We start from the raw sequence: 23,027 nt of genomic DNA, 5'->3' as shown, positions 1-23,027 counted from the left end.
CCAGGGCTGTGGTACAAATCCATGCAAACCCATAAATGAAAATTTTGTTGTTGAGGTGAGCAATTATACTGAAGAGAACCTTTAGATAAAGTACAGAAAATCAGTTCAGAATGACCCTTATTGAAAGACAGAAAGAAAGAGAAAGAGAGACAGAAAGACAGAGACAAAGAAACCGAGATAGAGACAGATTTCACAAAAAGAAAAGAAAAAATATGCCCGCTAACCTTTTACTTAAACAGTCCCCTCTCTACTTGTGCCTTTGGGAATAGGGTAGGACAAGTCCACAATGTGTGAGGGCAGCTGAAGAAGTCTTTATTTGTATATTTATCCTATATACATCATTCAACCGCTTTAGCTTTCAAATCCCAAGTCAAGAAAACAGACTGATTTGCAATTAGCTTTAAATCCAGAGCTCTGAAATAGTCAATAGAACATGAGAAATGTAGTGGCACCGTGACCATAGCTTAATATACTTTCACCCATTAAATAAGAAAAGTCCCTGACTAACTTAATTACACCAAGAAGCCCATGGACTGAAATTTCTCCAACTTTTTTTTTTGAGAGGAGTAGATGGAAAGTAAGAGGCAGCTATTACAAAGACAATAGCAAATAATCTATTTTCTTTCTGACCACCAAGGGTCATGAATGTCTCAGTTGTTCAATATTCCTTCTAAGAAAGTCAACTGAACATCAGACTAAGAAAAGGAGATGTTGATACCCAATAACATCTGGATATCCATTCTACCCCTCAGGATGTCACCGCCCTAGCTATACCTACTGGCCCCATTGGGAGTGATTGTCTATGAAGAAGTAGCCACCAGATTCTGCCCTACACATTCTAAGTGTAGACAGGTCTACAGAAGCTTCCCCACTGTGGTTCTAGCAAAACAAGTTTAGACTTTTCTTTTCTTCCACACAGTAATCCTTCAAATACTTGATAAATTATCAACTCACTCCACTGGGGAGCTAGAGCCACCTCCTAGGTTCAAGCTGATTGCTAAATTTTCAGTGTTAACATTCTCACCTAAGAAATTTGCAAATGCTACAAATCAGGGCTTGACTTATTGTTTTGTTGAGGTGATGGAGAAAATGTTAATGATGCAGAGTGAACTTAAAAGCATATCATGAATAACCTTTTTTTAAAAAAGTTGTTAAACATTTGCCAACGCAGCCCTGCCTCTCTTCTAAATCTTTCTTTCTCCAGGCTAACTTTCCCAGCTCCTTTAATCCATTCTTCTATGGCATGGATTTAAATCTCCTAATTATCCTAATTACCTTCATTTAGAGTGATCTATTTAATGAACTTATAGGACCTCATGTCATTCCCATTCTATACTCATGCAATGGTTTTTTTAAAACCTATGCAAAAGAGTTTGCATTTAGCTTTGTCTTTGAATGTAAGTTCCCAGAGATTGGAGGCCAAGTGTATTAAGTCAGCAGGAAGGGTTCTTAAAGAATAATTTTAAGGGGCAGGTAGGTGGCATATTGGAGAGAGCTATGACCCTGGAGTCAGGAGGACGTGAGTTCAAATTTGGTCTCAGACATTTACCAGCTATGGACCCTGGGCAAGTCACTTGACCCCGATTGCCTTACGGAAGAAGAAGAAGAAGAAGAAGAAGAAGAAGAAGAAGAAGAAGAAGAAGAAGAAGAAGAAGAAGAAGAAGAAGAAGAAGAAGAGAGGAATGCAGTATAGCCTAGTAGTAGATAAAGAGTTGGGCTATAAATCAGGAAGACCACAGCTGAGTCTCTGATACTTACTCATTGTGTGACCTGGGCAAGTCACAGCCTCTCAGTGCTCGTCTAAGTAATGCTCTAAAACTATACACTGCAGTGTTGTTGTTCAGTCATGTCCAACTCTCTGAAACTCCATCTGGGGCTTTTTTGGCAGAGATACTGAAGCGGTTTGCAATTACCTTCTCCAGCTCATTTTACAGATAAGGAAACTGAGGCAAGTGGGGTTAAGTGACTTGCCCAGGGTCACACAACTAGTAAGTTTTGTTTTTAAAAAGCTAATTTTGCTTCTCATGGCCTCTCAATTGAGCATAGGTGGTTTGCCTTTGGTTAGAAGAGGAGATAAAGTGTTTGTTCTGAATTTCGGATAGAACAAAAGTTTCACCTGAAATGGTAAGTGACCCCCAAGGCCAGGAGGAGCAGCAGAACCAGCACAACCACGCAGACAGCCACGGTGATATTCTGCTGTTTTGTCATCGTCACGTGCCGCATCTCCCACCATTCCAGGTCACTGTGCTGACAGCGCTCTCCTACATAGCCAGCCACGCATCTGTAACACACACACAAGCCCAGAAAAATAACAGTTCCCCAGGGCACTTCTTGCTATCCCCCTCTTCCACCCTCAGCTTACTTCCTGACCATCCATATCCCGGCATCTAGGAGCAATATCTGGTCAGAATCCAACCCCCAGCCTCCGTGTTTCCAACTCCCCGCCTTTCTGAAGTCATCTTAGAAATCCATCATGGATCAGAGAAGGTCATTGAGATTTACAGGCTAACCCAGTGAGGGCTTTTTGGTTTTGTCTGTTTGCCCTGGGATTGACAGTGAATTACTTGCCTTCCACCTCTAGAAGGCATTGATTAAGGATCAGGTTCTGTTAATCTAAAATCCTGAAAAGCCACATAAAAACCAGCCCACATTACCTGCAGCCTGAGAAATAGCAGATCCAATCAGGTCAATGAAAGAGGAAGAACTGCAGAGGAATCCCCCTCCCCAAACCCATCTGTGGGTTGAGGAATAAAAGAACATGTGGGGCCTCTGAATAATGACAATGGTGTGGAGTATGGAGAATACCTTGTTAAAATGGTAGCTACAAGGCACAGAGTGCTAGGCCTGGAGTTACGAAGACCCAATCTTGGATCTGACCATGTAACCTCTGCTTGCCTCACTTTCCTCAACTGTAAAGTAGGGGGAAATAATACCCAAATGGGGTCACAAAGAATCGGACATGACAATGATAAAAATAAAAAACTCCTAGAGCTGTTGTGGAGATCAAATGAGATCATATCTGTAGCCTATATAATAGGTGCTTAATAAATTTTTCTTCCTTTCCTTATCCAAACCCCCTTCCTCACCCAGCATCCTTCAAGACTCAGTTCAAATTGACTTTCTACAAGCCTTTACCAGTCGTCCTTACTGCTAGTGCTTTCCTTTTGAGATTATTTCCTGTTTACCATGTATGTGCCTCGGGGTGTTTGTGCGTGGTGTGTGTGTGTGTGTGTGTGTGTGTGTGTGTGTGTGTGTGTGTTGTGTGTGGAGTATGTGGCATACAAGATACATTGCAAACAAAATGCATAGTTGTAAGCATGTTGTCTTCCTGGTTAGAATATAAGCTCCTTGAGGTCAGGGATTGTGTTTTTGCTTTTCTTTGTAACCCTAGTGGTTAGCACAGGACCTCCCAAAAGTAGGTACAAAATAAAAACATATTGACTGACTGACAAAGCCCCCAATGAGAAATTAGTGCAGAAAAAGACATCTCTTCTCTCTCTCTCTCTCTCTCTCTCTCTCTCTCTCTCTCTCTCTCTCTCTCTCCTCTCTCTCTCTCTTTTCCTCTCTCTCTTGCTCTCCCCCCACCCCCTCTCACACACACATAGACATACGCAGCTACACTGAGCATTTTCATTTGCAGGATGTATTACCAAAATATTGTACAATTTCTTCCTTTGTGCTTAAATGTCATTAATGACACAATGGTGCCATCTACTGGACAAAAGCTCTCTGTCACCCTTTCCCATACATGAACATACAGTTTATCCCTTCCACATCAAGACCTTTCCCCGTTGCCATTTCAGTATATTGTAGGTCAGTGTAAGAAATCAAATGGGAACATTGGCAGTTTTGCAGAAGCCACAGACAACACACAAAGGCCAGCAGTTGACACAGAAAAAGTTTAGAAACTCAGAAATGCATAAATATGTGCATAGTATTGTATAATATCAACATATTTCCTTTAATATTGTAATAAGTCAGACTTCTTCTCTGATGAAGGGAGGGAGGGCCAAAAAGTTTTAAGCAGATTTTCCAGATGGGGAGGGGGGCACCACACCCCTAACCCTCCCCCCATCTCGGGACTCAGAAGGATAACTGTACATTCAGGATCAGGCTAATGGTGTTCTATGAAATAACTGAACATTGTCAATCAATGGGTGTTTATCAATAACCTAAAACAGGCCAACTATTGTACTGGGCACTAGAGATACATAAACAACAGTGAAACAGTCCCTATCCCTAGAGAATTTACATAATTATAATCTATCTAATTACATTAGGGCCCAGAGAGGTTTGAATGATTTGCCTGAAAGTTACAGAGCTAAGTTAGTTACCTTCACATTTAAGAGTATTCACTTCAGGTAGACCCTGGGCCACTAATATCAATCAGAAAGAAATTCAAGAACGATGACAGAGAAAAAAGTTACTCCAAATGTGTTCCACACCAATGAAATCCAAGTTCCTCCAGAATTCTTCTACTTGGCTCCTCAAAATTCCTGTCTGATCTTGGTCAGACCAGCTGATGAAGCCGAGCTGATATCAAGCTCAGTGTTCACCTACACCAGGCATATGGGAAGAGGCACCATGTTATCATGGGAAAAACACTGGATCAGGAATTGAGAGATCTCTGTTTTAGTTCTAACACTAAAACTAACTAGCTGGGTAGTTAATTTAGCTGTGTAACTTTTGAGCAAGTCATTTGAACCTCTCTGGGACTCAGGTCTAACCCCAGAAGGTTAGACAGATAACTAAAGCTCCTTCAAGCTTAAAAATTCTCTGATTGGCCATGCAAATGAGGGAAAACCTGACCGATGTGTGCAAAGGGGCCGTGAAATCCTTTTCATGGAGACCTCCCCATCCTTCCCTCCTATGAGAACAAGAAGGGGAAGAACAGAGATGACTGTTGGAAAGTTCAATTCTTTCTTTGGGTCCTACTCTGTGAGTACTGTTGCTTCCCATATATTGCTTGGCAGCCAATAAGAAGATACTGTCTGCCATTAGATCACACTTCTGGTTCTCCATACAGATTTAAGAGGCTCTGAGAATGTCCCAGGAGTATACAATGGAACTGTTTTGGGCTCTCAGAATCCATTTCAGGCAGCAGTTATCCCAAAGGTTTTATCCTGAAAAAGGCCTTAATGAGGCTTTGCCTAGTAGTATTCAAAGCCTTGGTAGTGATTTTAATTATGTCTTGGGCTCATTTCAAAGAAAATGACATAAGTATAAATATCAACATGAGAAACAGCATTCACATTAGTCATTCACCTCCAACAACATGCATGAGAATTGAACATTATTATTGTTAGATTCCTATTATGTGAAATTCAAGAGCATTCACGTAGTTTCAGAAGATTTGTAAAAATAACCTCACTAATAGCGGGGTCTGGATGAGACTATTCATTGCCAGTTAACATAAAATAATAATAATATCACCTTACGAACTTCAGGACCTATCTTTGTAAAGATCAAATATTCAGGGGCATTTCCTCTTCTTTGACAGAGATGATAATAATGATGATGATGATGATATTAATAATAATAATAAAAGCTAACATTTATATAATGTCAGGCACATGCTTTACAATTTTTAATCCCATATGATCCTCACAATAACCCAAGGAAGTAGGTGCTATTATTATTCCCATTTTAGGGATAAGGAAACTGAGGTAAACAAAGGTTAATTGACTTGATATTTATACGTGATTGATCTTTAGACTGATATTGACAGGGAAACTGAAAAGGGAAGTGAGCCAATCATATAGCTAGAGGGAAGAATAACAAATGAATGCTCTCCTGTATTCAAACAAAAACACTTTTCAAATAATATCAATATAATAATTATCATAATAATTTTAGAATAAATATGATAGCTAGAATTTACATAACATTTTCAGGTTTGGAAAGCACTTTACAAATATCTCATTTGACCTTCACAACAACACTGGGAGGTAGATGCTAGTATTATCTCCATTTTACAGATGAGGAAACTGAGGCAGACTGAGGTGAATTGACTTAGTCAATGTCACACAGCTAGTAAACATCTGAGGCTGAATTTGAACTCAGGTCTTTCTGATTCTAGGTCCAGCATTGTACCATCAAGCTCCCTCCATTCTATATTTGTAATATATTTAGAGCAGTGATTCTAAAATAGGGTGATCCAGGGTCCTCTAAGGGTTAAAACCATTTTCATAATAATACTAGGATGTTTCAATTTCCAATAATGTGAATACAGATAGCCATGATGCACAGAAACAAAAGCTCTTTGGAAAGTTGCAAAGGTTGAGAATTATGGATCTAGAGAAAAGCCCCAACATGCTAGGCAGATCCCCCTGTGGAAGATCCATGGGATGGTATAGACTAGGGATGGAGAACCTGCAGCCTCGAGGTCCCACGTGGCCCTCTAGGTCCTTAAGTACTGCCCTTTGACTGAATCCAAACTTCACAGAACAAATCCCTTTAATAAAAGGATTTATTCTGTAAAACTTGGACTCAGTCAAAAGGCTGCTCCCTAGAAGGGCTCATGTGGCCTCAAAGCCAGAGGTTCCACACCCCTGTACAAACAAAAGTTGCCCAGGATGAGAAAGCATGGATGGGTAGCAATTCGTACCAGGAGAGAGAGTAACCACATAGATGAGATCTCAGATCCATGAGCATATCAAAGACCCAAAGACATTCAATTGGGTTTTAAGGCTTTCAAAGCACTTTTATACACGCAATATCAAAGCTATCAATAAGTCCAGCTAAAAATAATAACAGTAGCTCACATGTATATAGTAGTTAAGTATTCCTAACGTGTTTTCCTCAGAACCACACTGTGAGGTTGATGCTATCATCACTTACAAATGAAAAAACAGAGACCCAATGGAGCCCATGGCCCAAACTGAGCTCTCTCTGCCCTCTTGCCTGTCTCCTGTGCACCTTGAAAGCAGGCAGTTAGTTGAAATCAAATCTGGCCCACAGCTAGATTTTTATTCCAAAATAAATATGTAAAGATACTAAGGGATAGTTTTTCAAAAGTGAATGCAATTGGCATGCTTGCTAAGTTGCCAGCATTTCCTTGAACCCAACATTCATGTTCACACTTGCTTGATTCTGAATGACAACACATTTCTGTAGGCACAGCTGGATTGAAATCTTCTTGGGGAAGGGGGAGGGATCAGAGATGGAGCAGGAGTAAGACCAGTAACTATTCCCAGCTTTGAAAATCTAAATAATACCTATTGGGAAGAGGGAGGATGAACCTTTCAATATTGGGGTTGAAAGCAAAACAACCCAGTCATGAAGTTGTACACCACTCTTGGAAAACTAGAAATACCCATTGGTTGCTCTTTCTCACATTTCTGGAAGAAATGTCACAGTATTGAGAAACTCCCCTGTGAAGCCAAGGTCCCAAATCTGAGCAAGGAGTCTGAGATCTGCTGATAGCCTATTATCTGAAGAAAAGCACAGACTTCTTGGACTGGACACATTAATCTCAATGGAGACTTCTTCAGTTCAAACAGCAGCCGATCTCCTGGAGACAGCTAGAATGCTTTTTAAACTCCCTAGAGGATATATTGCTTCAGTACTGAGTACGTGCTGCCTTGGAAAGATACAATTAACAGAGGCTCATACTCACTTGCATGCATAGTTTTCTAGCTCTGAAACATAAATGCACACTCCTCCGTGGAGGCAGTATGAGTCATATGGTGGTGGACACTCTGAATTCCTGCTTCTAATGAGAGAGGAAGTGTCATCCCCAGGCTGAAAAGATTCTGTAAGACAATGTTTCAAAAACATCTTTAAACCTTGATATTTTCAAAAATGATTCAGTCATTCTTGGCACAATTATACGTATCTAATTTACATAAACAGTTCATGATTTCTTTTTCACATCAGTGGAAATATTAACAGTGATGACAGTTTCACTTGTCCACCCAACCTTACCCTTCAGCTACTAAAGTTAATGTCAATCACGATTTACTTAGACCTGCATTGCCTTTCTTCACTTTCTCTTTTATTTGGCCTAGAGCATTCTACAGGCAGATAAGAGTGGGATGACAGCTCCCAAAGCGGCATGTTAATTTCATTTCATTGAAATCAAAGAATCCCAGGATTTAGAGTTGAAAGGCACCTTTGAGATAATCTAGTTGACCCCTCTCATTATAGAGATGAGGAAACTAAAACCCAAAGAGCCTAAAATTACTTGTCCAAGGTCACACAGCTAGCAAAGAGCAGATGTGGATTTTGAAACCAGGTCCTTTGACTTCCATGATTAAAAAGAAAGATCTACTTAATAAACAACACTTAACTAATGTCTGATGAGAGCTAACTTCAAAAGGCTCACTCAAAACTGGTATTTGTTCCTGGCTTAATGAACATCCAATGAGTATTTGATCCAAGAACTATAGTTGCTGTATTCATACAAGCTAGGGAAAATAAATTCTTTGAAAAAGTCATTGAAATGCTTCTGGTCAACACTGTAATAGGAGGGAAATACTATGCATACTATGTGCCAGGCACTGTGCTAAGAGCTTTTACAATAGGATTGGAGATTTAGTGCCCACCATTTCATAGGAAATCGAGGCCGACAAGCTAAAGTAACAAGCTCCTTCCCCATATAATCTGAGATCCAGCGACATAGCCTCTTTTTGTATTCCTCATACATGATACTACATCTCCAGACCCCTGGCATTTTCACTGGCTGTCCCCCATTCCCAGAATGCTTTCCCTCCTCATCTCCTTTTCTTAGCTTCTCTGACTTTCTTCAAGCCCCAGCTAAAATCCCACCTTCTACAGAAAGCCTTTTCTGATCCCCTTTAATTCCAGTGATTTCCTTCTGTTGATTATCTCCAATTTATCTTGTATTTAGCTTGTTTTTCCATAGTTGTTTGCATGCTGTCTTCCTAATTAGGATGTAAGTGCCTTGAGAACAGGGACTTTTGTATTTCTGAGTATTCCCAGTTCTTATCACAGTGCCCGGCACAGATTAGGCATTAGATAAATGCTTATTGACTGGCTAACTTGCTCCACATCAAAAAGGGAAAGAGTAAGGGCTCAAACCCAAGTCCTCTGGATCCACATCTCACCCTCTTTCCACTGCATCATGCTGTCTCACAGTTTCCTGAAAATCCTTGCCTTCCCCCACATCCAACTTTCTTCTTAGAACTACTTAGACTACTCAAGAATCCTTAAAAGTATGGGATCTCTGCCCTCAGCGTCCCTCCTCACAGCTAACCCAGAGCCTGGGAGATGAGGGCCATCGCTCCCAACACCCCACACTCTACTACCCTCCCTTGGACGTCAAAAGAGGGTGGAAAGCTGAGGGGGGGACATGTCCGTGAATAGAGCTAATAATGCAAAAATGGGATCCCCCCCCAAAAAAAAGAATCCTTAAAAGTAGAACAGCAACAGCTTTGACAGAAAGGAAACATTGGGATAATGAGGGAATGATAGGTTGATGAATTCATTTTATTACAAGCTTCATTCTTCTTAGAAGGAAAAGCATCAGAGCACAACGTTGAAAGGAATTCGGGAGGATCTTGCGGAGATTTCTGCAAGGTGGCTAGAAATGCCAACACCTTTTCATCACCTCTAAGGAGAGGAGATTATATGAGATGGTGAGGTGTGAGAAACAGAACTGCAGTGAAGCAAATTCACAAATTTTTTTTTTTCTGCAAGAGCTTGTCTGCTTACACAGCTACCCTGGGAAGCTGCTAGTTAGCAGCTAAATGATCAAGGCAAGCAGGGACTCAAGAACCACCCTAGATGGAGTCCAGAGTTTCTTGGACATAAAGTGTGATCCATCAAAGGTTTCCTGTTTCTGGAGATATTTTCCTTCAAAGTTCAGCTCAAATGCAAGCTCCTGCAGGAGGCCTATCTTAATTCTTCCCCCACTGCCCTCCTCAAAAAAAAAAAAAAACAACTACTTGCTAATTGCTTTGTAACTCTACTTTGTGTGTTTCCTATTTAACGTCCTGTGTAGATGTACATGTTGTTTTCAAAAGAATGTAAGTTCCTTGAGGGCAAGACCTGTTTTGGTTTTGTCTTTGTATCCCCAGAATGTATCAATGTGCCTGGCATATGATGTGGTCTTAATAAATGCTTGTGAAATGAATAAGTGAGTGGATGGATGGATGAATGGATGGATGAATGGATGCATGAATGGATGAATGGATGGATGGATGGATGAATGAATGACAATGCTATTTTAGGGGGAAAAGACAAAAAAAGCCAAGGTTGAATATTTTCCAGCAGCAAGGAAGGAAGAAAAAATAATGTGGAACTGAAGCTCTCATGCAGATAAAGAAATATTCCTTTTCATGTAACAAGAAAAAGAAAGTTTAGGAATAACCATTTCTTTTAATCCATTAAAGTAACTCTCATGATAAAGGATATTTAGGAGCTCAGATGAATTCCCCTGACCTGCCTGGTATTGTAGAGGGCAGTTACTCTAGCAGACTCTGACATCAACATTACAAATCAGGAGATTAGCAGCATTGCAAAGTAATAAAAGAGATTCATTCCAGACACTATTAAATTAAGGCAACTTGGAATATTTGATTCTCCCAAGCCTAGCACCAACTTAGGCAGAATAGCTGGAGAATGCAGCTGAACATTGCTGAGTAATTCCTGGAACCTTCAGTGGAAATACCACTCACGAGGTTTGCTCTGAGTTAAGTAGCAGCTCTTCTCTGGACCACCCACTGACTTACCAGGACAGACAGATCCAGACCCAGGTGCACCATTAGAGCAGATGCATGTGTAGCCTCCCTCTGTATTTTTACAGATGGCACTTTCTCCACATTTGTGCACTCCCGTTTCACACTCATCAATATCTTCAAGAGAAGCAGATGTCAAGGGAAAGAAAAGAGATAATATAGAAAAAGAAAAAGGAAGACATAGTTAGAAAAATGTAATATTCTGAGAAGGGATCAACAGAGTTCTATTCTATTCCCTCCTTTAGAATTGAACTGATCATTACACACAATGAGGTTACAAAAAAACAAAACCCAGGTCGAGAATGTGAGAGACCCAAACTAGTTCATATGAATTTACTGCCTTTCCTTTCAAAACAAGAGCGCCTGGCCTGAAATGGCTTCAAGTCCAAAGAGCACCCTGGACATTATGCTACCTACCAGGTAAGTGGCAAGATGAAAATTTTCTGTCAGACAGATGAAAAAGAGAAATGATAAAAATGTAATGTAGTTGACTTTCTAGGAGTTTAGGTAGTTACTTATTGTTCTAAAACGTCTAAATCACTTCCTTCATATTAGTTTCTAAATGAGCTGGGGGGGGGGTGCCATCACCAGTCATCCTGATCTATAATCTGCCACTGGACCCATGGCTCTAGAGGAAAAAGTGAGGCTGGTGACTTTGCACAGCCCTCCCTCACTTAAATCCAATTCACTTGCATCACCTTCCTGATGTCATGATCCTCTTCAAGAATGAAGGACAAAAAACAATAAATTAGCTATAGTTTTAGGCTTGACTTCTACCAATATAAGGTGGCATCATGCCTACAGATCTGGCCTCCAAGTAATTTACTTATCAAAAGATTTTTGGACTGAACTTGTGATTTCAATGGCTTGTAAATTTCCAGTGAGGAAACCCTCTTGATCAATGTAAATCATTACCTGCTAAGAAGTTAATGACTTGCCCAGGGCCAGCTAGCCAGTTTGTGCCAGAGGCAGGACTTGAACCCTAGTCTCCGTTATTCCAAGTCTGACTCTATCTGTCCACAATACCACTGCTATTGCCTTTCATCAAACAGTTTGACCAACCTTAAATATGTGTTTGTGTGTACTCACACATCTTGCTTTTCCTGACCTAGTTTTTCCCTCTAATAACAGAAGAGAAGTGGCCATACTGGCTTCTATCCTTCAGCCCAAGGTTAGCTCCCAAAATTAGGAGCTGATTCAGATTTCACTAAAAAAGTTCCTACTTAAGGTCTTTTATGTTCTGGCCCCTCCCCATCTTTACATCCTTCTTAGAATCTTCCCTTCTAAGCAGTCCCTGCCCGGAACACAACTGCTCATTTCTCCCCTCTCTGACTTTGCACTGGCTTTCCCACAGGCTCAGAATGCTCCCCCTCATCACATCTGCCACCTGGCTTCCCTGGCTTCCTTCAAGACTCAGCTCAAATGCTTTCTTCTACTGAAGACCTTTCCCAGTTATTCATACCGTCCCTTCCAAACACATATGCTGATACTGCCTGCAGCTAATGGCTAGGATAGAGCTCGGGACCTGGAGTCAGGAAGACCTGAGTTTGAATTTGACCTCAGACGCTTCCTAGCTAGTCAAGGAAGTTTGCCAAACTGCCTCCATTTCCTCTTCTGTAAAATGAACTGGAAAAGGAAATGGCAAACTACTCCGGTATCTTCAGCAAGAAAACCCCAAATGGGGTAATGAAGAGGAGGACATGACTGCAACAACTGAACAACCACCTTAACTGTAAAATGGAGATAACCCTACCCACGGTTGAGTGCCTGACACCTAATAGGTCCTACATAAACATTTATTCCCTTCCCGCATTTATGCTGTATATAGTTTGTGTATAATTTTGCTGACTTTCCCAACTAGACTGTAAGCTCCTTGAAGGCAGAGCCCATGTTTTTGCCTTCCTCTGTGCCTGGAACATAGTAAGCCCTTCAGAAATGCTTGCTGATTATCTGATTGGTTACCTCTGTGTCCTTGCTTCAACTAATAACACAAATTGACCCCTTTTGCTGACTTCCTCCTCTCTCCTGGCTTTACTTTCCTCATGAGAAAGATCATCTGTTTAGGCATTGGGAGAAGATGTGGTTGTGTTCTTAGTGGCAAAAGAAGAAAAAAAAGTCTGAGAGGATGCAGCATGATACAAATGGTAAATGCACTAGTTCTGGAATCAAAGGACTTGGGTTCAAATACCACCCGACTAAAGCTTTTACTGTATGACTGAGTCACAAGCTTCAAAATGCGAGTAGGTTTGAACTAGATGGCCTCTAAAATCTCTTCCAGGTCTAAAACTATGATCTCAACCAAAAAAAAGAGAGGGGCAAGCCAATTTATTCTCTTATTTAGAGATCAGAGGTTAGTCCTACAAGACAGGGCACTGATATTGTGTGTGGCCACCACTGGAAAGAACCTGTTGAGTAAAAGGCTTGGGGACGGGCAGAAACCTCAAGCTAAGAGAGTTTTAACCAGCCAAGAGAGGATCCTTTTCTTTTTCATCAAAAGAAATTAAATAGAAACCTAGTTTGTTTAAATTATCTATGATCTATTTCATTAGAGCCATGACATGCCCGCCAAATACACGCTTAAAAGAGCATTTATATATATATATATATATATATATGTATATAATATATATGTATATAATATATATGTAATATATATAATACATTTTATATATATTTATAATACACACACACACACACACATATATATATATATATATATATATATATATGTATAATTATATATATATATATATGTATGTATATATGCCTGTGGTCTCCAGGGAATTAACCTGATAAGGGTCTGATTTAAACCAACCTAAGCTGGAAAATTCGTGGTTGGGCTGATAATTCTTTGTCTTTCCCTCAGCATGTCTGCAAGATGGCAGTCTATTTAATAGGAACAATGTTCATGTCACAGTTCCTCATTATTGCATCAGTGGGTATCACCTCACTGTGGACAGCTCTTTTCCACAAAAAAAAAAAAAAGGAAATAGAAGCTAAGAGACTGAAGGAAATGAAATCCCATGGACGGCTCCACACACTTCATTTTGACAAGGCTGGCTCTGGGCAGGTCTTCACTTGCAGGATAATGCTAGTGACAAGTGGAATGGTAAGACAAGTCATGAAATGAACTGACAAACCTACAAGCCACACCCAAATTCTGGCAGAAGAGACAGTGGTTATAAAAGTGGCTTTTTCCTGAGCCTGTATGTCCTCTAGTCACACATAAATGTCAGCAGCTTGAACCTCAGAGTTATTTAACTGAGCCAGAACACTAAGATAGGCTTTCCCACAGAGCCCCACCCTTCCTCATTTATATGCACACAACAATTTCCAATAAACCTCCAGCAGCAGCAAATTTCCCTCTAGCTCAGTTGCCAAATGAAGTGTCAGTGGGAAAGGGAGAAACCCACAGACAGCCTAAGGCAGAGTGTATTGATAAGTCACTGATGCCACTCAAACCTCAGAAAAAGAATCTGAAAAGCAGAAGGGAGGAAGGCCAGCTGCCTTTTGAATACTATTCACTGTATATCACCATACAGACCCCCATCTCCTTTTTTTTTTCAATAACTGAGAAACGTCAGCATAAATCCATCACCCAGGATCACTTCTTTCATCTTAAGGTGCATTCAACCTGAGTCGTTATTTTGTCTTCTTTGCTCACCCTCCCACCAGGGCCATCCTCTTGAATGCTACTATTTCTTCCATAAACTCCCCTCCTGCCTTACCATAACAGTTCAACCCGTCTCCACTGTAGCCTTCCAAACACTTGCAGACATAGCTACCCTCAGTGTTGATGCACTCAGACGATTCTGGCCGGCAAAGCACATTATCCATTTCACATTCATCAATATCTATGAGGAAAACAGTTTAATAGGTAAGGTGTGGAGACTTCCCTGAAGTAAACGGTCAAAGTATGAAAGAAGGAAATATGGCAGTTCACAATCCTAAGCAACATCCCTAAGCTTGGACATAGAGTTAGTTTCAGGACTTGAATACAGGTCTTTCCAAGCTCTACAGTCATTTCTCTATCCATTACACCCCACTTTATGCACTAGTAATATAAAGATTTTGTTGTTTAGTCATTCAGTTGTATTTGATTTTTCATGGCCCCAGTAGGAGTTTTCTTGACCAAGATATTAAAGTAGATTACTGTTTCCTTCTTCAGCTCAGCTTACAGATGAGGAAACTGAGGCAAACAGGGTTAAGTGACTTGCCCAGGTTCACACAGCTAGTAAGTGTCTGAGGCCAGATTTTAACTCTGGTCTTCCTGACTCCAAGCCCGGCACTCTATCCACTGTGCCACCTAGCTTCCCATAACATAAAGAAAAACAAGTTAATTTCTGCTCTCAGGAAGTTTATATGGGTGAATACATTTTAGTACTAAAGATTATGTTCATTATACTTATGTCAATCCCTTCCACAGATTCTTTTCCAGCTAATGACAATATACGTTTTGTGGTTACCAATGCAAGCTAGAAATGAATACAACACAAGTTACTGCCTAACAGTAACTACCTGAGCTCTTGAAAAATAAATACTTTTGGTGGGCCTGAAAAGATGATTTTTAAATTATGTTTGTGTTTACTCTTTTGTTGCCAAAGCTAATTGTTGACTTTTCTTCTTGTTAAAGCTAATTGTATGTAATCATATTCTAAAATAATCTTTTAGAATAATGTGACAAAATACTTGACGTCTCATGTTTTTCTATAATTTATTTCTTCCATTCTGTTCATCTGATAATGAAGAAAATGTCTCAGATCTGATGGTTCCAGCAGACTTTGGGAAGGCAGGATTTTAATTCAGTGAGAGCTAAAGAAAAGGTTTATTAATGTTCCTAGTTCTATGTGTTTAAGTCTTTATAATTACCAGAGCAGACGGTTCCATTCCTGGTGAATCCTTCCAAGCACTGACACCAGGCATCCTTTCCCTCTGAAGTGCACTGAGCATTCACACCACAATCCACAGGGGCACAGCCATCCTCATCTGCAAACAGAGAAAACTACCATCAGAGTATTTCTGAGTCTTTGAAGAGAAAGTGAATTTTCATGTTCCAGGTCCTACAAAATATTTCAGGATTCTACTTCTTGCCCAAGTCCTAAGGAGGGCTAAACCCCAAATGGACTTTTCTCCACAAGCACTTTGCTGACTTTTGAAAGCTTGTCTAGGTCAAGGGAATTGTAAAGCATGTGCTTCTGATTTATTTACAAGCAATTCATCAAATTGGTGCTTAAAAAACTATCTGGTGTCCCAAGAAGCTTTGTGAGTCCATTTGTGTGCTTTTTAAAGCAATTTTTAAAAGAAAATTTAAACTATAACTTGGCATTCTTTCAAGAATAAATGGATTCAGATTTCAAAAGTTTCAACATTCTGTTGGCAGTCCTCAACTAGCATGGCAGTAGGACAGAACCAATATAATTCTTATGACCCCAATAAAAGGCAAATAGGCTTAAAATATGAGTAGGTTTGTGTACTAACATAGAAAAAAATCCAACCATAAAAGTCTTATCCTCAATTTACTGAAATCATATGTGCCATGACACAGGAAATTAGAATGTGAATGTCACTGTACATATTCATTATCGAGATTTATGCAGTAACTTGCAAACCTCAAGGCATTTTACAGAATCACAAACCATGCAAGCTAAATACTGTAAAGGGATCATCTCATTTAGTACTCCATGGAAATGCAGCTCCCTCCAGAGACAAGAGTAAGGCTTTGAGCAGCAGGCAGCAGCAACATTCTAAGGGAGGTATTTTTTGAACGACTCACTTATGCAATAATTCTCTGAAATGTGAATTCACTTTGGAAACAGGAATATCCCATCAGAAGGGTAGATTATAAAACCCAGCTGCATTAGAACATCTCCTCTATAACTGATAGAGGAAATCTAACTGTGCCCAGCTATGTGGAAAGGCTGTGACAACAGATCCCCTGAGAAGCAATACAGTAGAAAGAATTATGAATTGGGAATCATAGGAGTTGAGTTTGAATCCTGACTCTGCCATGTACTGCCTACAATACCTTGGGCAAGTCATCTACCCTCCATCAGCCTCAGTTTCCACATTTGTAAAACAAGGAGGCTGGATGAGATGACTTCTAAGTTCCCTTCCACTCTACAACCCTCTGTTTTGGGCACCATGGTTTTAAAAGGACAATGATAAACTGGAGCATGCCCAGAAAGTAGCGAGGCTAGTGAAGGGCCTTTGAGTCCCATGGAAAATCAGGTGAGCAGAAAAGCTGAAAAGTGGGTGGGGGTTGGGTAGAAATGAAGATACCTTGTTTGGGGGCATGGGAAAGGAACGAAGATAGACTGGCCTGAGCCCATCCACCAAATGGAGACTTCAGGAGGAACTCACTAAAGGAAGGCGGGTGGAATATTCCAGGATGAGCTGGATGCAGGGTTGGTAGACCATCCCAGGGTAAGGAGGCCTGGGGCACTGAGGAAGTTTCAGGATGATACAACAGTAGACGCAGGGTTTTGAAGCCCAGAGCGGGTATTATCATGAAATAAACTGAGGCCCAGGAAAGTTGAGCAATTTGCCCAAGGTTATATAGCAAATCTGCAGTAGAACCCACCTCCTGATTCCTTGTATAGTGAAAGATCTTATCCTGGATAAGAAAAGACTTGCGGTGGGGAAGGGTGGAGAACATAACTTTCTTGAAGTATCTGAAGGGCTCTCGTGTGGAAGAGGAATTACCTTTATTCAGCTCAACCCCAGAGGGCAGAAATAGGAGCAAGGGATGTGGGGAAAATTGTCAAGTAGGGGTTTGAGGTCAAGACAAACTTCCTAACAAGTTCTATTCATAATGTATGAGATTAAGTCTTGTGACATTCTGTTTCTCACCTCTTTTGATAGTTACCACCTTTCCTGATTTTACATCATATGTTACACCTGTGACAACCTGGCTGCCTTCTTCTCTCGTTCTCAAGACCCTGAGATAATACAAACAAAATGGAGCCTGAGATACTGCTGCCCTCCCAACTAGACATAGATTTAGAGAATTAGGTCCTCAAAGCCAAGTGGTGCCAAACTCAAACAGAAAGCTTGACGTTGCTGTTGTTATTGTCGAACCATTTTAGTCATGGTCCAACTGTTTGTCACCCCATTTGGGGTTTTCTTTGGCAAAGATACTGGAGCAGTTTGCCATTTCCTTCTCCAGATCTTTTTATCGATGAGGAAACTGAAGTAAACAGGGTTAAGGGACTTGCACAGGGTCACACAACTAGTAAATGTTTGAAGCTGGATTTGAACTCACAGACATGAGTATTCCTGATTCCAAGCCCAGAGCCCTATGCACAGTGGCGCCACCTGGCTGCCCAAAATAGAAAGCATATCGATTTCAAAAACAACAAAGGAACATTATCTGTGTTCTGTTGCATTCTCATTTATTTTTTAAGCATTTCCCAATTATATTTTAATCTGGTTCTGCCAGGGAAATTTAACATTCTAGTCCAATCCCCTCCATTTCACAGATGAGGAAAATGAGACCCAAGGAAGCTAAGTGACTTACCTAAGTTCCCATAGATAGTGTCAGTGGGAAGATTTGAACCCAGTTCTTGTGACTCCAGAATCAGTGTACTTTCAGCTCTATAGAATGATTCTCTCAGTCTTGATCCTCTTTGGGTTAGGCCTTTGTAATATTAGTGTTTATAATATAATATTGTCTCTACTTCTATTCTTACTATGAATTTATAATTCTTATTTATAAATTATGATTCATATTTGTATAGCATTATCACAGTGTCTGGTACATGGTAGATGCTTAATAAATGCTTGTTCCTTTCCTTTTCTTCTACCTCTGATTTTTTTTTTAATATTAAATGGACATGGCTTTATTGCTGCCTTACCAAAAGCAACATCAATCTTCCCATGGTCTCATTTTCGTGTTTTTCCTACCAGAGTCAAGCAACAACAGGTAAGGATGGCAGTCCACACTCCCATTTTGGTTCGTAATCTGGGGAGTGGTCTTTAAAGTGAAATTCTTTGAGAACCATGGTTTTGATAGGTTCCCAATGGTCTAGCAAGCTAAGGGCAGAATATGGAACAAAATTCTAAGTTTTTGCAATGGTCAACTTAATATGTAGCACCAGACTAGTCCCACAGCATTTCTGTGCTTACTCTGCTATCTGGAAAAGGAGACTAGCAATGTTTATACCTTGTGAATCCCATCAGCTTTTATTTGGCAATTAGCATCTAGCTGCTACAAGTATTGTTCTGTCTCTCTCTGTCTCTCTCTGTCTCTCTGTGTGTGTGTCTCTCTCTCTGCACTCATCAAAGGATTAGAGGATGACAAACAAAATTATGGCAGAGAATAAACTAGAGAACTCAGATGTGGGTGGTTGGCACTATCATTACACCCCAGACTTCACCCTTTTTTTTTTGCTTTTGTTTTCAGCATAATTTCTTCCTGGAGAATTTTCAAGACCATAACCTCCCACATGGGCTGTACACGAGTCCGATTCATGCCCTGCCTTCTAAAGAAAGAAAAGTCAGAGGAAGAAAGGAATCTGAAATCAGAAGTTCAGGAGCGCTGGCCTCGTGCAGACACAACCTCATTTTAAATAGGGGATCAAGTTAACGTAGTTGGAAAATTCAGTCGTAGGACCTTGGAAATCATGTGGTCTAATTCCCTCAATTGTTCATATTAAGGATACTGAAGCCCAGAAGAGGTAAATGACTTACCCATGGTTACACAGGCAGTAGGTAACAGAGCAAGAATTTGAACCCAGATCCTCTGCTTCCAGATCTAATGCTCTTAGCATTTACCAGCCAATCACCATATTGTCTGTCTTCATCAGTAAATGATCTATATGGACCAGAAGTAGGAGAAAGAACTCATTGATCCTACCTGTAACCATGATTTCAGCTACTAGTCCATGTTTGGGCTGTTGCTCCACCCTGTTGTTATCTTCCAATGTTCTTCCCAACACATTCTCCAGTGCTGTTGTATCATTGCTTAGATTCATCTTACTGGCTGTTGGAGAAGAGTAGGTAGAATGTTTTATCATTTTTATTCAAGAAAAGCATTTCTCTTATTGGTATTTAGAGTAGAATTTTGCTTGCAAGTTCAGAGCTTGCTCAGAGTACAGGACAATAGCCCTGGGCCAGTAGCTCTGGGGTCTTTTCAAACACACAATGGAAATAGGCTAGGATGAAGTAGGATATACAGCCAGCTACTACTAATGAATATCCACAGTTTTATATTGAATATCAGACCCTAAATTGTTCTCCACAAACACATACAACCCATCACCAAAACAAAGACATGGGACTATCTCTCTCCATTTGCATTTATATTCTTTAGTATGCTCTATTATGTCCTTTCTTCTTCAACACTGCCCTTAATATTCATTTTAATCTAAATTTCCTTTTTAAAAAATTGGGGAATTAGGCACCTCAAAATGCGATTTATTCTGGAACTTCACAGTCCCCTCTCACATGCCCAACCGCTGAACCACACCCAGAAAAGTCCACACAAATTTCCTAACTCAACAATTAAGACAAAGGCTAAAAATTCAATTACTGGCATTTTACAAAGGATGAATTCATCGATAGACTTAGTTATCTGTTTATCAGTATGCCAATTTCTACCTTGATAAGTATGGATTGAAAAAAATTAAAGGATTCAAATTTTAAAATAAATTATCTGATCTTCCTTAGAGCAACACAGTTATCGATCAGTGAACTAAGACACACAAAATTAGATTTTTAGAAAGTTTATATAGTGAAATGGAAAAACACATCCCTCCTCCAGTGGCCTATTATATTTGCTTTGTTTTCTTTACCTATCCCTCAGAGGCTTGGTTAGAGTGAATAAATGTAGATTCTTTCAAGGTAGCATGACAGAAAGAGTCCAGACTCTAAAACCAGAGGATTTGGGTTCAAATTCTACCTCACAGCTTGTGTGACCTTGGTCAGCTCACTTAACTTCCCTTTCTTCAACTTTACAATGAAGGAGTTAGACCAGATGGCTTCTGAGCTTCCTTCCAGCATTCTGGATTGAGGATTTATAACCCCTTCTTCTGAGGGTATTTTTACAGGTCTACTCCAAAGCTGACTTTTTGTTTTATTAATGAGAACAGCTCTAGAATCTGGTCCTAAGTTCAGAAGCAGCAGGAAAAGCAGGATGCATTTTTGTTTGTTTCATTGGTTGGTTTTGGCTTTCTTACAAGGCACAAAGTTCTGCTCTGATTCTTCATTGTGGCACGAAGGTGCCCCTGGGTTTTTCAAGCTAATGCAGGTACAACAAAATGGAAAGTCTTCAAGAATAATCCCAGCAAGAAATAATGCCTGCTTTCTGAAAATCAACCTAGTAAAATATAGAGACTTTCACTGCCAGTTGGGTTGGCCAAGCCTATGTTTCCAAACTCATTACACATTAGTCTCCCTCCTGCCAAACTGGCTTTCTCTCTAATCCTTATAAATAACATTTTATCTCCAGTCCCTATGTTTTTGAATTGACTGTCCCCCATGCCTGGAATGTACTTCCTCCTCACCTGCATCTCATAGAATCCCTCTCTTTCAAGAGCTCACACACACTCTCCTCAACAGAGTTCTTTATCAGGAATCTGTGTACATGTGTTTAAAAAAATTTTTTAAACTATTTCAATACAATCCATTTCCTTGGAACCTTTCTGTTTTATTTTATGCATTTAAAAACAATATCCTAAGAAGGGGTCCATAGGTTTCACCAGATTGCCAAAGGGGTTCTATGACACAAAAAGGCTTTTGAAGCTTTTCCTGATCCATTTCCTAATCCATTTCCTCACTCTCCACTACCAACGCCCTGTGTCTCAAACTAATGTGTATTTAACAATATTGTACATATTTGCATTTTTTTCATGTTTATTCTGCATATGTCTTTGTTGCCTCCCCAACTAGTATGCCATTTCCTGGTAAGTAGAGTCTGCTACATTATTTGCATATTTATTGCCTAGCACAATTCTTGGAACTTGGTGATTAATAAATGCCTGTTGTTTGGTTGAACAGGTGAAAATACATCATCATCATCACTGTCATCAGATATACTGTCATCTTGGTTTGCAGCAATTGTGCATAGGCATGAGATGAAGATAATTGCTACTTAGGGACCAATATTTGTTATGAAAGATGAAGAAGTAGAGAACATCTTTGGAGAAAAGTGACAAAAAAATTAAAAAGAAAGTGACAAGACCCTCTAAGCCAGTTAATATATATTTTGATACTTGGTGAATTCTGTGGTGGGAAAAATCTGTTTTAAAATTGGGGGAGATAAAAAATGAATGAAACCAAACACTTATAGCTTACTAAAAAGCTGCTTATCTCTATATCTTAGATGTTTCCTTCAAGAAAAGAATTGGAAGATGCTATAGACATAGTGGTCACCAAACATTACTCCAAAATATGAAATTAACTGACACAGTAAATAACCAGTTCCTAACATTTCAGAATCAGTGGTCGGTGGCTGGAGCAAAGGTCAAAATCAACACCAAATTAGAACAAAAACTAGAAATAAAAAGACATTACATGAAATTACAATAGTTCCAATTCCACTCAATTTCTTTAATAAAGCATTCACCCTGCAAAGTGAGAAACTGATTAAAATAAAGACACTGGCACTACTTACCAATCCTTAGAGTTTACCCGATGTAAAACAATTTAAAACCCAACAAAGAGGCCAGAAGAGTTAAGAAAATTTCTCAGCCAACAAACAGGAACATGGCAGTTAAGAGAAATACTGGTTTGCCATGAAGCTCATATGCAAAACAGCGTAGAGAAGAAGGACGAAAGCTTATGAGTTCTATCTTCTTATAAAACAACAAAAAGTGAGGGATGAGAAAATGAGCCATACCAATCTTGGTGTAAGACCCTACTAAGCCAATTTGACTAGACAAAAGAACAAAATCATTCCAATAACATTTATAAACAAAATTAGGAAGAAATCAACAAAAAGATGGGAAAGGACAGAGATCTGCTAGAACCTATTACTTGGGGATTTTAAAAGCTGGTACTGACCTAGTGTTCAAAATAAAGAAGTAGAAAGAGCACATAAGAAGATGAAGGTGGGAAGAGAAGTTGATCCTGATTAAATGTATACAGAAAAAATCTTTTTTGCTGGCTACACACCTTGGAATCAATTTTCCTAAAGACATTTAGATATTTCAACTTTCAAGATATGCCAGAGGTGAAGAGTCCAAAGGATTAAAAAGGATAATGAGTAATACTATTACTTTGTTAAAAATAGATAGATAGATAGATAACCAAGAAGATAACCAAAACAGATCAATATGCCTCCTTTCTTAATTCTATAAACCTTTATGACAGTGTTCTATAAGCACATTA

At 39.7% G+C, this 23,027-nt stretch overlaps 1 protein-coding gene and 1 long non-coding RNA gene across 5 annotated transcripts in view; one reads left to right on the top strand and one right to left on the bottom strand.

Annotated features, from left to right (window-relative positions):
- EGF (epidermal growth factor) overlaps positions 1-23,027 on the bottom strand; it is a 149,123-nt gene that overhangs the window by 25,446 nt on the left and 100,650 nt on the right. For all 4 annotated transcript variants that reach the window (XM_021001372.2, XM_021001370.2, XM_021001371.2 and 1 more), the window contains 6 exons: positions 19,555-19,680; positions 15,570-15,686; positions 14,429-14,554; positions 10,695-10,817; positions 7,619-7,754; positions 2,117-2,281 (listed from right to left, as the gene is read on the bottom strand). In XM_021001372.2, the coding sequence (XP_020857031.1) occupies positions 2,117-2,281; positions 7,619-7,754; positions 10,695-10,817; positions 14,429-14,554; positions 15,570-15,686; positions 19,555-19,680 (793 nt within the window). The remainder of the gene's footprint in view (positions 1-2,116; positions 2,282-7,618; positions 7,755-10,694; positions 10,818-14,428; positions 14,555-15,569; positions 15,687-19,554; positions 19,681-23,027) is intronic.
- Positions 13,479-21,943, top strand: LOC144455135 (uncharacterized). Its single transcript, XR_013483811.1, has 4 exons — positions 13,479-13,809; positions 18,560-18,621; positions 19,102-19,375; positions 21,696-21,943. It is a non-coding gene; the product is annotated as an uncharacterized LOC144455135 (long non-coding RNA).

This window comes from Phascolarctos cinereus, unplaced genomic scaffold (genome assembly GCF_003287225.1).
Source record: "Phascolarctos cinereus isolate Bilbo 61053 unplaced genomic scaffold, phaCin_HiC Scaffold_9;HRSCAF=440, whole genome shotgun sequence".
Classification (NCBI taxonomy): domain Eukaryota; kingdom Metazoa; phylum Chordata; class Mammalia; order Diprotodontia; family Phascolarctidae; genus Phascolarctos; species Phascolarctos cinereus.
Note: the sequence above shows the minus strand (reverse complement) of the source record. Positions and strands in the feature narration are given on the sequence as shown.